The sequence below is a fragment of the Silene latifolia genome, chromosome 1, assembly GCF_048544455.1.
Source record: "Silene latifolia isolate original U9 population chromosome 1, ASM4854445v1, whole genome shotgun sequence".
Lineage (NCBI taxonomy): Eukaryota > Viridiplantae > Streptophyta > Magnoliopsida > Caryophyllales > Caryophyllaceae > Silene > Silene latifolia.
In genome coordinates this window covers 180,057,404-180,074,213 of record NC_133526.1, presented here as the reverse complement: position 1 = coordinate 180,074,213, position 16,810 = coordinate 180,057,404, and the positions used below count along the sequence as shown (strand labels likewise).

The 16,810-nt window shown below is 35.0% G+C and overlaps 1 protein-coding gene across 1 annotated transcript; it reads right to left on the bottom strand.

The window, feature by feature from the left end:
• Nucleotides 1–14,530: 14,530 nt before the first annotated feature.
• On the bottom strand, nucleotides 14,531–16,370 carry LOC141588302 (uncharacterized). The gene is made up of 4 exons (XM_074409752.1): nucleotides 16,069–16,370; nucleotides 15,784–16,008; nucleotides 15,437–15,515; nucleotides 14,531–15,109 (listed from the first exon to the last, which is right to left on the bottom strand). Exons 1-4 carry the CDS (start codon nucleotides 16,368–16,370, stop codon nucleotides 14,531–14,533), a joined length of 1,185 nt encoding a protein of 394 aa, XP_074265853.1.
• Between the last annotated feature and the right edge of the window lie 440 nt (nucleotides 16,371–16,810).

Below are 16,810 nucleotides of genomic sequence, written 5' to 3'. Positions count from 1 at the left end.
TCACTCGTATACTATTAAAGTTACTGTCAAAAATTAGTTAAATTAAATAAATACAAGTCTTAGTTACATGATTTCATAAAATCAAAATTTTTTATTAAAAAATGGGCTAAAAAAATAAAGTTACATTTTTTTGCATTAAAGTTTCAGTTGTAGAACATTAAAGTTATATTCAAAAATACAAAAATTAAGTAAATACAAGTCACAATTACTTTATTTCATAAAATAAAATTTTTATATTAAAAAATGGGCTAAAAAAATTAAAGTTACATTTTTTTGCATTAAAGTTTCAGTCGTAGAACATTAAAGTTATATTAAAAAATACAAAAATTTAAAATTTTATATATAAAATGTCTATAAAATGATTTTAAAAAATTAAAGTTACAAATGTAAAGAATTAAAGTTACATTCACAGATTAAAGTTTCACTTTTAAAACATTAAAGTTTCAATTTAGATATTGCTTAAAAGTTTCAAATCTCAACCATCAATCTTAGAAGATCAATGGCTTAGATTAGGACTTAGGGACTCACCATTTTAGGTGGACTCATTTGAACTTCACTATATATATATATATATATATATATATATATATATATATATATATATATATATATATATATATATATATATAGAGAAGGGTTCTTATAAGGTCCTCCTATCATATAAGGCCCTAAGTCCTTATAAGGGCCTTTGGATGGAAGGGATGGAGGGATGAGATTACATCTCATTCAAGGGTCACAATTCTCCCTCCCTAATCTCCTTCCCTAATTGTGTATAACTCTACCTAATTGTGTATAACTCTACCATCATTCTAATCTCCCAACTCACTCCCTCATTATTCATTCATTCACACTTCTCTCATACACTCATTCTCTCTCATCTTTCTCTCATTCTCTCAAACAAAAAAAACCAAATCAACAAAAAAAAAAAAAAAACCACAAAAACCCAAAAAACCTCCATCCTCCACCAAAAAAACCTACATCTCGCCATTTCCTCATCCCGTCACCATCACCGCCTCCCTTTTCCTCCTTCCTTCTCGGCTCCTCCAACACCACCATCACCAAACAACCCCACTAGCCTCGAAATAGCCGCCATACACCACCCTGCCGTGCGGATCCGTAACATTTTAGGGAATTTATTCATGCTCATTTCCCCTTCTTGTCCATTACACATGTTTGTATTAGTTCATAGTTTCATACTTTTCCGTCTGTAGTAAGCACCAAGTAATGACACTTCTTTGTCTTTCGTTTTCGATCATAATTCTTTCACAAAATGTCACCACAAGATTGTCAAAGGCCATATAACTTGCGTAATCTGCGCTTTAATTGATGAACTCTTGCTAATGACTTGTCACTCCTTCAAATCGAATGAATTTTATAAGTTTGTCTTTGTTTTTCATTGTTTTTGGTTTTTGTTTTTCATTGTTGTCGTCAGTTGGTGTTGGATTGTTGTTGTTGTCTTTGTTTTTATTGTTTTTGTTTTTATTGTTTTTATTGTTTTTGGTTCCATTTTTTTTTGGTTTTGTTCTTTGTTTTTTTTGTTTTTGTACTGATTTTTTGTTCTTTGTTTTTTGTTTTATTTTTGTTTTTGTTCTTTGTTTTTTGTTTTGTTTTTGTTTTTTGTTTTTTGTTTTGGTTTTTTGTTTTTATTTTTTTATTTGGTTGTTATTGTTATTTGATTTTTTGGACTAAAGTTATACATCTTGTCTATTAAAGTTATACACTGCGTGCATTAGAGTTATACACACGATATTTAAATTTGGTTTTGTTATTTGGTTTTTTTTTTATTGTTATTTGGTTTATTTCAGATTTCGGGTTGGGTTGGGTTGTTGGTTTTTTTTTTTTTTTTTTTTTTTGTGATTTACTTATTATGTTGTTATTTATTTAGATCTAGTTTTTAGATTTTTAGATTTGTTTTAGATCTTTCATATTGTTGTTATTTTTTTTTTTGACTAGAGTTATACATCAAATGCCTAGAGTTATACATTGTATGTCTAGAGTTATACAGATTGTGACTAGAGTTATACATATTATTTTTTTTTTTTTTTTTTTTTTTTTTTTTTTTTTTTGACTAGAGTTATACATCAAATGCCTAGAGTTATACATTGTATGTCTAGAGTTATACAGATTGTGACTAGAGTTTTACATCTTTTGACTAGAATTTTTTTTTTTTGATTAGAGTTATACATCAAATGCCTAGAGTTATACATTGTATGTCTAGAGTTATACAGATTGTGACTAGAGTTTTACATCTTTGGACTAAAGTTATACAACTTGGGACTAAAGTTATACAATTTTGGACTAAAGTTTTACAAATATGGACTAGAGTTATACAAAAATGGACTAGAGTTATACAATTATGGACTAAAGTTATACAAAAATATACCAAAGTTGTACAAAAATGAACTAAAGTTATACAAGAATGGACCAAAGTTATACAAAAATGGACTAGAGTTATACAATTATGGACTAAAGTTATACAAAAATATACCAAAGTTGTACAAAAATGAACTAAAGTTATACAAGAATGGACCAAAGTTATACAAAAAAGGACTAGAGTTATACATCAAAGGCCTAGAGTTATTTTTTTTTTTTTGACTAGAGTTATACATCAAAGGCCTAGAGTTATACATTGTATGTCTAGAGTTATACAGATTGTGACTAGAGTTTTACATCTTTTGACTAGAATTATAAATATTCTGACTAGAGTTATACATTAAATGCCTAGAGTTATACATTATATGCGTAGAGTTATACATCATATGCATAGAGTTATACATTATATGACTAAAGTTATACAATTTTAGTCCATATTTGTATAACTTTAGTCCATTTTTGTATAACTTTAGTCATATAATGTATAACTCTATGCATATGATGTATAACTCTAGGCATATAATGTATAACTCTAGGGATTTAATGTATAACTCTAGGCCTTTGATGTATAACTCTAGTAAAAAAAAAAATAACTCTAGGCCTTTGATGTATAACTCTAGTCCATTTTTGTATAACTTTGGTCCATTCTTGTATAACTTTGGTTCATTTTTGTATAACTTTGGTTCATTTTTGTATAACTCTGGTTCATTTTTGTATAACTTTAGTCCAAATTTTTGTGTAACTTTAGTCCAATTTTTGTATAACTTTAGTCTTTTTTTGTATAACTTTGGTCATAAAATGTATAACTTTAGTCGTAAATAGTAAAAAAATCAAACAATAAATATGAAAAATATGAAAAAAATAAATAATAACAAAAACCAAAAAACTCATAATAACAAAAACAAAAAACCAAATAACAATAATAAAACCAAAAAACCAACAACCCAACCAAACCCGAAATCTAAAATAAACCAAATAACAAGTTTTAAAACCCGAAATCTTAAAAAAAAAGTATAACAAGAAGAGATTTGAGAAAATGAATAAAAAAGGAGAAGTAACAAAATAAAAGAAAATAAAAGACAACAACAAAAAATGAATTGAAAAAACAACTCAAAACATGAAAATAAAGACCAAACGAAAAAAAAAAAAAAAAAAAAAAAAAAAAAAAAAAAAAAAAAAAAAAAAAAAAAAAAAAAGATGGGGGCCGTGCGGTGGCGGCGGTAGCGGCGGTGGTGGGCGGTGAGTTGGTGTCGGGTGGGATAGTGGTGGGTGGTGGTGAATGAGGAAGAGAATAATGAATGATTTATTTGGGTTTTTTGATTTAATTGGATTTTTTGGGTTTTTTGATTTAATTGGATTTTTTGGGTTTTATTTATTTATTTGGGTTTTGGGTTTTTTATTTATTTGGATTTTTTGGGTTTTTATTTTTTGGGGTTTTAGAGAGAAGATGAGTTGTGTGATATATGAGAGAAATGGATGAGAGGAAAAGAAGTTATAGTGAATTAGTGATTAATTAGAAGGATTAGTGAATGAGGAGAGAATGAGTGATATTAGTACATAAACACACTTTTGGAGGTTGATCTTGGCCATCCATCTCCCTCCATCCAATGGCTCACAATAGGACTTATGGACTTATTTTATCTATGGACCTTAGTTGATCCTTCCTCTATATATATATATATATATATATATATATATATATATATATATATATATATATATATATATATATATATATAAAAAAGGTCGAGATCCGGTGAGAACCACTAATATAATGAGAACCGTGAGAACCCTTACCAAATCATCATCAAATCTTGTTCTGAAAGTTTTGATGGATCATTTACCCTTAGTTTAGTTTATTCAAACACATTTTTAGTATAGCTAAACAAAATTTATTGATTTTTTTTTTAACAAATATAAACTTAATGTACAAAAATACAATTATGTATACTAAAATGGCTATAGATGCACGAAAACGAATATTAGGTGCATGAAAATTGTTACATGCATGAAAATGATTACTAGGTGCATGAAAATATCAGGCTCTAGGTGCACGAAAACGAGTTCTAGGTGCATGAAAATTGTTAGATACAATAAAATGAGTAGTAGGTGCATGAAAATTATTAAAATGTTTCTCGTCTCGATTTTCGTCAATAATTTATACTTTTTGGACCAAGAAATATGTTATCTAGCCATAAAATTCTATGCCGAATCCAAATATGTCGTTATTTTTCAAAAAAAATATGTAAGGTGGAGTTCTCAAGGTTCTCATTATGTTGGTGGTTCTCACTGGATCCCAAATCTATATATATATATATATAGCCGTCAGATCCATGCTTCTCTATCATGGCCAATGGTTAAGCTCATTTTCCCAAACAAAATCTTTTTTATTTTGTCAATTTATTTTCTTTCTATAATGAACTCTTTTTCAACGAATAAAGAAGTTTGTTAAGAGCCCATAATAAGGCCATGCATGGCAATTACTTCGTAGAAATTAAATTTCAATCATAGACTACGTATTAAAGTATTGGTAGAAGGAGCGGGGTACATAATGTATTGGGCTTCTCAATCTACTCCTAAGCCGTAGAGGTAAGTTTTCTTTGAGAGCAAAAATTGAATTCTTCTAATTTTAAAAGTTAAAACGCACGTTAAGAGTAGACTTCTATGGGATCGGATTAATTCCAATATATATTTATATTTCATGAGTTATTAAACCTCACAATTATTTACTTGCACGGATTGTTTATTCTGTGATTCACTTTTTATTTGTAATGGATGTACTTAATTTATTATTGATCTCTTGAAATTTTTATGTCTAATTGTAGGTTAATTTAATCAAATTGTCGATTACTATGATCACAGAAAGTTATGCTATGCAACAGCTTACGATGTTATATATGATCTTTACCGTATGAGAATTGTTACCAACCTTCTATTCTATACCTTCTTCTATCATAAAATATACAGTAATATATTGTCTCATCGTCCACTTGCCACAGGACCCCACCTAATATATATTAATTTAACCGATTGTGCGTGAGAAGGTAAAAGGAGAAGGTAGATAACAGTTCTCCTTCCTATACACTTTTTGTAATCAAAATGCTTATATTTCTCATATGTCATTCGCAAGAGAGTACTTATTAAAAGAAATTTCACTTGAAGATGGTTTTCGATGTTGTCTTTATTTTAGCACTTCCCTTATTGGATGGTGCAAGAACTTTATTCGTCATCCCATGTAATTCTTTTTTTTTTTTGAACGAAAACCCCGTCTAATTCTTTGTTTACATATATGAGATTTTAATCGGTATGTTATTCATAACTTAATTTATAAAATAGTTGTACCCATCTATACGTATATGTAAGGTTTGATGTAGTCTTTTATTAAATTTTAGTATTTTTCATATGTATTTAAAAAATATAATTGTGTTACGGTAATTAAGAAGTAACGCCATATAAGTTATGACTTCATGTGGAAAAAAAATCCAATGATTTAAAAGTACTACATGGGATGAAATATATTTAAATTATTTAATAATTTTTTAGAGATCCGAAAATCTAAGTAATTAAAAATTCAAAGTAATGGTTAAAAATGTGAATGAATAGCTAGCTAGAGTTAATGATACAAGTACAAGAGTAGAAATATACAAAACGCCAAACACAAATACGGAGTGTACAAAACACGTTGACTACGGTCATGCTTATCAAGGACTTATAGTTGTATCATACTACAATCAACCGGTGGTATTGTATCATTCTCCTATTATTATACCAACTAAGAAATGAAAAATGATTTTTTTTAATAGAATAATGTTTGAGAGATTAAAAAGAATCCAACCTATAACTATTTACATCGAATGATTTAAATAATTACGAAGAATATATATATAATCATAAACTCATACTTGAGTACTACATTGTTATTTCCTATTTTCGCGTTTCAGTCAATAGTTTTCTATTTGAATTTTATGTAAGGAGGATTTCAAACAAAGATAACTACTATATTAATTAGAACAGGGAGTATAATTTAACTTTCACTTTTCAAGAGGCGTATTATATAATTAAATAATATAAGTGTAAGAGCACCCATGCATATTGAAAAAGGATGAACCATCCTCTTAGATGAGAGAGTGCTGAGAGCATGTCCTCTTTAATATGGGTACATACTCTTAGCCCTTGTGTCAAATAAGAGATAAAAGTGTACTTAAATGGTGAAAGATGAGAGGAAGATAGCATCGGCTTTGATGTGGGTACAAAGAGAGAAAGAGGAAGGAGATAGTGAAAATGGGGTAAATGAAAGAGAGGAAGATGTGTCAAAAATATAGAATGAAAGAGAAGAAATAAGAAGATAAAACCATAATCTTCAATGTGCATGCTCTAAGAGATTGATGTTATATAGTCTAAATATACATAGTATATGATACAGAAATTACTCCTCACAAATTGCATTTTCCAACATTGTAATACACCAATTTTAACAAATATACATGTGACGTAGCAATGACATTTTTGTTAGTTTATGAATATTTGGTACTGATATAAAAGGCATTAAATAGTCTATTTATACATAACAATGTATGTATCATTTCTTTCTATTTTTCCGCACAAATAGTCAAGAAAAAACCATTTAAATGTTCACTTTTTAAAATTTAAGTGTAATTAAGATTAGTACGAAAACCTTGCCAAGTTGCACGTCACACGGATAAATCATTCTGAGAGTTTATAATCAAATAACGTTCAAATTATAATAATAAAATATTACATAATATTCTAACAAGTGGCCGTGCATCGCACGAGCATTAAATCTATTTTATATATATATATATATATATATATATATATATATATATATATATATATATATATATATATATATATATATATATATATATATATATATATAGGCGGGATCTCGTGAGTTTGGTTCTTATGGTGAGTTTGTGCTTTAAAATCTGGACCATTGGATAAGTAGAAGTACACGACCTGAGATTCAATCTTTAAACAAAATAAAATCACGCGTTTACCTTCTCTCCCTCCACAAACCCAACCCTCTGTAAAAAAAAATCCCAAAAAAAAATCCACATCTCAGCTATGGCGTCCTCAACCATTAGTTAAGAGGGAATATATGGCTAAGATTGAACTAAAAACAACATACAAATACTGATAAAAGGAAAGACGACCTGAAATCTCCTTTCTTTTAAAAATTAAAAATTAAAAATATTGATCAAAATACTTCTCCATTGCGGCCAACATCTTCTCAAAATCAAACCTTTCCATCATCATCATCGTTTCCGATGATGTCACTGTATGTAACAACATCGAGAATTCGACATCAATCACTAATTATGTTCATATAGTTTGATTGTGAAACCATCTGATCGATTCAGATCTCATATTCTTTTGTTGAAATTGTATGTAAATTTCGTTCTTTCTGCTGATTTTTAATTGATTAGAGTTCGCTTTAACAATTAGTGCATTATCTGGTTTTAGATTAGTGATTATTGTGTCTGAATTCGAGTCGAGAGCGATGATTGTGTAAAGTTTGTTTTTTTGTTATTATGTAGAAATAATTGTTGGTTTATTTGATGGTTATATACTGATTTATGTTGATGATTGTAGGTGCTTTGAATTGTCGTGTTAATTTCGTGACTTTCAGACCACAGACGACTTTAACACTCGAACAGTGATAAACACGATCCGATCTTCAGAAGGCAGTTGCATGGGCGACAAAGAAGCGGCATATTGTTGCCATCAGGGTGCTCAGCAAGCGCTTAGTGTGACGGTGTATAGGAGTTAGCTGACGGCCTGTTGTTCTGGAAAGCATAGTTGGGGTGGTGCTCACTCTGTATTTCTCGATCAGTGAGCGTGAATGAATAAGAGATAGGGTGGAGTTGTGATGCTCCTCATGAAGCGAGAGGAGGATCAAGGGAGTGGTAACTGGAGTAGTTTGACACTCGAACCGTGTTTAATTATATCGTATTTAGTTTTAATTATAGCCGATCTTTGTGAATTTGTGATCTATAACTCACGTTCGTCTCTCTCTTCAATGTAATTCTCAATTCTCAACTCTATCGGATCCAACACGTTATTATGTATGATGTTGCAATGTTGTCCTTTGACGGGAATATCTTGGATTGTATGGTTTTGTCTGATAAATATTATCTTAGATATCACCACAATAATAGTACAGTAACACCACAACAACACTACAATAACACTACAATAACACCACAATAACACTACAATAACAGCACAATAACACGAGAAAAAAAAAGAGAAAAAAAAATCAAAGTAGTAAAAAATATCAAAGTGACACGGTAATAACATCACAATAACACCAGAATAACAGTACAATAACACATGGTAAAAGAGAGTAAAAAAATCAAAGTGACACCGGAATAACATCACAATAACACCAGAATAACAGCTCAATAACATGTGGTAAAAAAAGAGTAAAAAAATCAAAGTAGTAAAAAAATCTAAGTGACACCGGAATAACATCACAATAACACCAGAATAACAATAACAGCAGAATAACAGCACAATAACATGTGGTAAAAAAGAGTAAAAAAATCAAAGTAGTAAAATAATCTAAGTGACACCGGAATAACATCACAATAACACCAGAATAACAATAACAGCAAAATAACAGCACAATAACACATGGTAAAAAAAAAAGAGAAAAAAAATCAAAGTCGTAAAAAAAAAATCAAAGTTAAAAAAAAAACACAATAACAGCATAATAACACGAGGTAAAAAAAAGAGTATAAAAAAAATTAAAGTAAAAAAAATCAGAGTAACACCAGAATAACAACACAATAACATGTGGTAGAAAAAAGTAAAAAAAATCAAAAGTAGTAAAAAAAATCAAAGTGACACCTGAATAACATCAGAATAACACCAGAATAACAATAACAGCAGAATAATAGCATAATAACAGGTGGTAAAAAAAGAAAAAAAATCAAAGTCGTAAAAAAAATCAAAGTAAAAAAAAAAAGCACAATAACAGCATAATAACACGAGGTAAAAAAAAAGGAGATAAAAAAATTAAAGTAAAAAAAAAAGTGTAACACTAGAAAAAAGAGAAAATAAGTAAATGACAGTGGTTATATATATATATATATATATATATATATATATATATATATATATGCGGATCTCGTGAGTTGGAGTCTTATGGCGAGTTGTGAGTTGGAGAAATCAAGGGTTGAGATTAAACGAAATCAAGGGCTGAGATTAAATGATAAATTAGGAAAAAAAAAGGAAAAATCGAAAAATACAAAAGCAGCTGAAACATGAAAACAGAAACTTCATTCAAACGATATTCTCTCTCTCTCTACATCTCTCTACAAATCAGAAACAGAGAAACACAAAAAACAGAACGCCGACTATCGAAATCTCATAAAAAACCTAATAAGATTACACAAATTCGTTGACTTTTAGCTGCAATCGAATTACAGGTAATGTAAATTCGTTGATTTTTAGTGTATTCAATCGTATTTTAATCGAATTAATGTAAAATTCGTGAAATTCGTTGATTTTAATTGAATTGAATACTTGATTTTACTGTTTTTAGGTATAAAAGATGGACAACGATATTAATAACAATTGTAGCGAAGAAATCAACTCGACAGTAAATATGGAAACATGTAATACTGTTATTGATTCTTATCTCTTTATCCGCCGTTGTTTATAAATCGATTATTGATTTTTATGTGTTTCTCAGCTGTTGTTTTGATATTATTGTACTGTCTGGCTTGTATTAGAGTAGAAAAAGAGAACTGTTATTCTGATATTAATGTACTATTATTGTAACAAGATCAAAGAACATGATTATATTATTGTACTGTTATTGTGATATTATTGTAATATTATTGTGCTATTATTGTGCAGTAGCATGAAAATATATGGCTTGTAAAAGAGAAGCATAAAAAATACAGTATTATCTGTATTATAATAGAGTAGAATCAGAGTACTATTATTCTGATATTATTGTACTATTATTGTGAAAGTAGAGAAACATGATGATATTATTGTACTGTTATTCTGATATTATGGTACTTTTGTTGTGATATTATTGTGCATTAGCATGAAAATATACGGCTGATAAGAGAGTAGCATAAGAAAAACACATTTAGTGTTATTGTGATGTTATTGATTGTCGTCTGTTTTCCAACTGCTGTTATCATACTGTTATTGTCACATTACTGCAATGTTGATCTCTCCCCCATGCTACTGTTATTGTGATGTTATTGTCATTTTGTTGTCCACTGACTGTACTCATTATAATAATTTACTGTCCCAGATCTTTCTACTGTCTCTATTGTTGAAGACAATGCAGTCTTAGCTATTGGGGATTCTTCTAATAACAATATATTCACCAGCCCAACCTGTTCAGACGAAGAAAACGATGAGTTTGTTCCAACTCTTCATTACAGCAGTACACCCGGGGGTACTGAGCAGTGGGTAAGGACAGTTCTACAGCATATATGCATTGGCTTGCGGATTTGATGTGAGAAGGTACACAAATGCGAAATATAAGGGGGACGTCAGCGTCAAATCACTGGTCTGTAATAGACAGGGGTATAGAGATATGAAAAGAAAACCGCGACTTGAAGCAATAAATCACGAAGCTGGTAATTTGAGTACAGTAGAGAACAAAGAGCGACGAATTAGACAACCAAAGAAGCATGCTCTGACAAGGTGTGGCTGCAAGGCGCACATGAGGTTGAGAACCTGTGAAAAAACAGACGAGCATCGGTGGATATATTGTGGACGTCTTTGTAGACGTTCACAATCACTCTCTTTACTCTGTCAAAAACAGAGAGTTCCAAAAGCTGTCAAGGGACGTCCATGATTACATTAAGAGTACCATTATTGATCATACTTGTAACACCCCCATTTATTTAAGGGCCTGGACTAGGACTCCTCAGATAAAGAAGGGTGTTACCATCTCGGAAACCCGAGGCAGTAGATAACAAAGGGAAAGATAAACAGTACTTTAAATTAAAAGTTTATAAATGTTTACAACTGAAATGGAACATGTCTCAAAACTGGAAATAAAGTCTGATAGCTAAACGGAAATAAAAGTGGGCTAGCTCTAAGTCAGGTGATCCATGCTCTCTCCCCTGCCAGCTCCAAATGTCTCAACAACCTGTCAATCTGCTCCCAAGTAAATGGATCATCACAGGCGTACATGAATACACAGGGTCAACCGCGAGGTTGAGTAGGTAATACGATATAAATAAAGAATGCAATGCTATAATCCTCCATTCTCAACTCCATCACACACATCCCCGGAACGCCCAAACCAAACCGATCCCCGCGAGACTATATCAATCGACCGTCGTCGATATACCAGCTCGTAGGCGAGGACACCAGGGCAAGTCCTGCAGGACCCGCCTGGGCCTTAATCGCAATAATCTCATCTCCTCCAACTCCAACTCCGATGCAAATGCAATGTATGAAACGTATGAAACAATAATGCTCAACAAGATAAATAAGATAATCAGATATTTCATATAATCACCGAACATGTCAACTCTTTATAATCGTAAGAACTCAATCAGTGTATTCCCCTACCTCAGTACTGCAGTCAAATAGTCGGGTGCTCAGTAATATTCCACAACAAATTCGCCCTCTGAAAGATAAATAAATGATAAACAATTACTTAAACTATTCCCCTTCCCAAAATAGAAAGTTACTAAAAATAGAAACTTCTTAAAATGGAAAGTTTCCTTAAATGGAAACTTTCCCGATATAGCAGCTTTTCCATTTTAACAAATCCGACTCAAAACCCGTCTCTAATTATTTTAAATAACTCGGGAGTTAAATTAACTAACTAACTACGATAACTTAAATAATAAAGAAAACGAATCAAAACCGACTAAACAACACGCCCAACCCACGACTTCCAACCCGATCCCCAACTCCCATGCGCCACCTTTCCACCGTGACAGCCGCCAGGTCAGACACCGGGTCTGACATGGGTTCCTACCGCCGCCCTCACCGGGTTCTACTCCCGCCGGTGAGTCGAACCGAGGCCACGAAATCCCCCCCTGGTTCACTCCACCGCCCGTGGTTGCCACCACAGCAGCCATCTACACAACCCCTCAGCCACCACCGTCGTCAACAGCACCCTATCCTACCACCACCACTCTGCTCGCCGTTAAACAACGCACACAGACGCCGTGGCGCCGCCGTTTCGACCTCCCCCGAGTCCACGGTGGCGCCACCCCTAACCTAACCGTTTAAACCCGCCTGAAAACCCGCATTTAACCCGTTTGTTACCCTGTGTCGATGCCGCCTCTCTCTGCCACTATCACCGCCTAAAGCCTCCCTAACAACCACCACCACACTCGACACATACCACACGACTCCCTTACCCCGTCAACAACCACCAGCATCGCCTCCCTAAGACACGCAACAGCAACCAAAACCTGACAGAAATAGCGAAAACAGAAGGGAGAGTTGCGCGCATACCTTTTCTGCCACCACAACAACCACCAGGGTCGCCTACAGACGTCGACAACCGCCCTAAAGCCTTCCTTGCTGCGCCGTCGCCTTCCTCTCTCACTCTCTCTCTCTCGTTTTGCGTGAATCTGAAAAAGCATGCCGTCGAAGTGAGGGAGGCGGGTGAGATGAGGGTTATGTAGTGTTAGGGTAAAATTAGGTTAAAAAAATTAGGTTAGACGGTAAATGGGTCATGGGTAATCGTGCCTGGGTAAATGGGTAAGTGTCAAGGGTCAGCGTGGTTGGTAAATGGACTAGCTAACGTGACTTCGTTCAGTTAAACCCGTCTCAACAAGTTTACGAATAACTCGATCTTACGATATCAATACAACTAAACAATTAACTCGACTCAATTAGCGATATAAAATACGGAGTATTACAGTCTTCCCCCCTTAAAATGAACTTCGTCCCGAAGTTCGCTCATCTATCAAACCTCCAAGCGTCACCGTGGGTACCAAAACAGATTTTCTAATGTAGATAACTCATGGATTTAGGCCCATAAAACAAAATGTTACATTCTACCCTCCTAAAAAGAAAGTTACGTCCCGGAACTTACCTCATGCAAACAGGTGTGGATAGCTTTCCCTCATGGAAGCCTCAGTCTCCCATGTAGCTTCCTCAACATTGTGGTTAGTCCACAAGACTTTTACCAAAGCTGTCTCTCCATTCCTGGTCTTCCTCACTTTCCTGTCCAAAATCTCCTTAGGTGTCTCCAGATAGGACAACTGCTCATCCACCTCGATCACCTCAGGACTCAACACATGTGGTGGATCGCTCAAGTACCTCCGCAACTGGGAAACATGAAAGACATTGTGAACTCTGGCTAACGCTGGTGGCAAAGCTAAACGGTATGCCACCTCTCCAACTCTGTCCAAAATCTCATAAGGTCCGATGAATTTCTGACTCAGCTTTCCTCGCTTCCCGAACCTCATAACTCCCTTCATCGGCGACACTTTGAGTAGTACCTTCTCTCCCACCTCGAAAGAAATATCACTTCTCCTAGTGTCAGCATAGCTCTTCTGTCTATCATGGGAAGCTCTCATCTTTTGCCTAATAATCATGCACTGTCAACCATCTTCTGAATCATCTCTGGCCCCAAAACGACAGCGTCAGATCGATCATCCCAACACACAGGACTCCTGCATTTCCTACCATAAAGTGCCTCGAATGGTGCCATCCCAATGCTAGCGTGATAACTGTTGTTGTAAGAAAACTCGATCAACCCCAGTCTATCCTCCCAAGATCCGCCAAACTCTAGAACACAAGCTCTCAACATATCCTCGAGGGTCTGAATAGTCCTCTCTGTCTGACCGTCAGTAGCAGGATGAAAAGCGGTGCTCATCTTCAGTTGAGTACCCATCAATGACTCGCAATTCCCGCTTAACTTGGATAGAAACCTGGAATCTCTGTCGGAGACGATATCTTTAGGCACACCATGCAACTTTACCACGTACTGAACATAAGCCTTAGCCAACTCAGCCTTACTCCAAGTATCCTTCATGGGAATAAAGTGAGCTGACTTGGTCAACCTGTCGACGATCACCCAAATCATGTTGTTACCTCTTTGAGTCCAAGGCAACCCGACGATGAAGTCCATGGACATACTCTCCCACTTCCACTCTGGTACATCTAGCGGCTGAACCTTCCCCTACGGTCTCTTGTGTTCACCCTTCACCCTTTGGCATGTCAAACATCGAGACACGAACTCAGTAACTTCCTTCTTCATATTAGGCCACCAAAATGTCTTCTTGAGGTCCTTGTATAACTTATCCCCTCCGGGATGTACAGAATAAGGAGTAGCATGTGCCTCAGTAAGAATTTTCCTTTTCAGTTCCTCATTAGCTGGCACACACCACCTCTGTCCAAACCTCAAGCTCCCATCTGAATGAATACTGAATTTAGAGTAGGGTTCTGTACCTGCCTGTTCCACTGCTCTGCGCCATTTCTGAACTCTAGCATCCTCTTTCTGTAACTCTCGAATCTCCTCGTACAACTCTGGCTCAACTGTCATATCTCCAATGGGCTCGCCTCGTCGGATCATGTAAATCCCCATCTTTCTTAGCTCACCCAACATCCTCACCCTGGATCTGGCACTGATCAAGGCATGGATAGACTTCCGACTCAAAGCATCAGCTACGACATTTGCCTTCCCTTCATGATAGAGTAGGTCCATGTCATAGTCACCAATCAACTCGATCCACCTCCTCTGTCTCATGTTCAGCTCCTTCTGAGTATAGATATACGACTCTTGTGATCATAAAATACCTTGAAAGTCGCTCCATAGAGATAATGTCGCCACAACTTGAGAGCAAACACCACGGCTCCCAACTCTAGATCATGGGTAGGGTAGTTCTCCTCATAGGTCTTCAATTGTCGAGAAGCGTAAGCGATTACTTTCCCGTTCTGCATCAACACACACCCCAACCCCTTCTTGGAAGCATCAGTATACACTTCGAAGTTATCATTCCCATCTGGCAAGGCAAGGATAGGAGCTGAGGTTAGGTGCTCTTTGAGGGTCAAGAAAGCCTTCTCACATCTCTCATCCCAGACAAACCTGTTCTCTTTCCTCATTAGAGATGTCAATGGTTTTGCTATCTTCGAAAAATCTTTGACAAACCTCCTGTACTATCCAGCTAGTCCCAAGAAACTTCGAATTTCGCCCACATTCTTTGGGCTCTGCCATCTAGTCACAGCCTCGATCTTGCTAGGATCCACTGACACCCCTTCCTTGGAAATCACATGCCCCAGAAAGGCAACTTTCTTCAACCAGAACTCGCACTTACTCAATTTGGCATACAACTGATTCTCTGCCAAATTCTCAACACTATCCTCAGATGTTCCTCGTGCTCTTCCTCATTCTTGGAGTAAACCAATATATCATCAATGAATACAACCACGAACTTGTCCAGATAAGGACTGAACACCCGATTCATTAGGTCCATAAACACAGCTGGCGCGTTGGTCAATCCGAAGGGCATGACCACGAACTCATAGTGTCCATATCTGGTTCTGAATGCAGTCTTAGGAATATCCTCGTTCTTTATCCTCGCTTGGTGATAACCCGACCTCGCATCAATCTTCGAGAACACTCCAGCTCCACTCAGTTGGTCAAACAGATCATCGATCCTTGGCAAAGGATAACGGTTCTTGATAGTCACATTATTCAACTCTCGGTAATCCACACACAGCCTCAAACTTCCATCCTTTTTCTTGACAAATAGCACAGGTGCTCCCCAAGGTGATACACTGGGTCGAATATATCCCCTCTCAGCCAATTCATCCAATTGCTTCTTCAATTCCTCCATCTCTTTCGGTCCCATACGATATGGTGGCTTAGAAATAGGCCCAGCTCCCGGCTTTAGATCAATGGAAAAGTCAACGTCGCGCTTAGGTGGTAGCCCAGGAATCTCTTCCGGAAATACCCCCTCAAAGTCTCTCACCACAGGTATGTCAGAAATCCTAGGGGTCTCAGACTCTCTATCCCACATCTGACACAAGATCAACTGGTCTCCCTTCCTCAGACTCGATTTTAGGGTATTTACAGAAATAAATTTGACTTTGGGTTTGACCATGTATCCCTTTTAGGTTACTCTGACTCCCTTAGGTCCTCTCAGTGATATTTTCTTTTGGTAACAGTCAATGAAAGCTTTGTACTTTCCCAACCAATCCATCCCTAGAATCACCTCGAAACCACCCAATGGAAACTCCATAAGGTCATAGTGAAAGACAACCTCCCCAATCTGAATAGGTACACTAGTATAGATTCTATCACAAGGCACAGACTCTCCCGAGGGTACTATAACAGAATCAACGACTCTATCATAAGCAGTAAGGTTCAAGGCTCTAACATGCTCCCTAGATATGAATGAATGTGTGGCACCAGAATCGAATAACACGAATGTGGGTTTAGAATTGACAAGAAATGTAC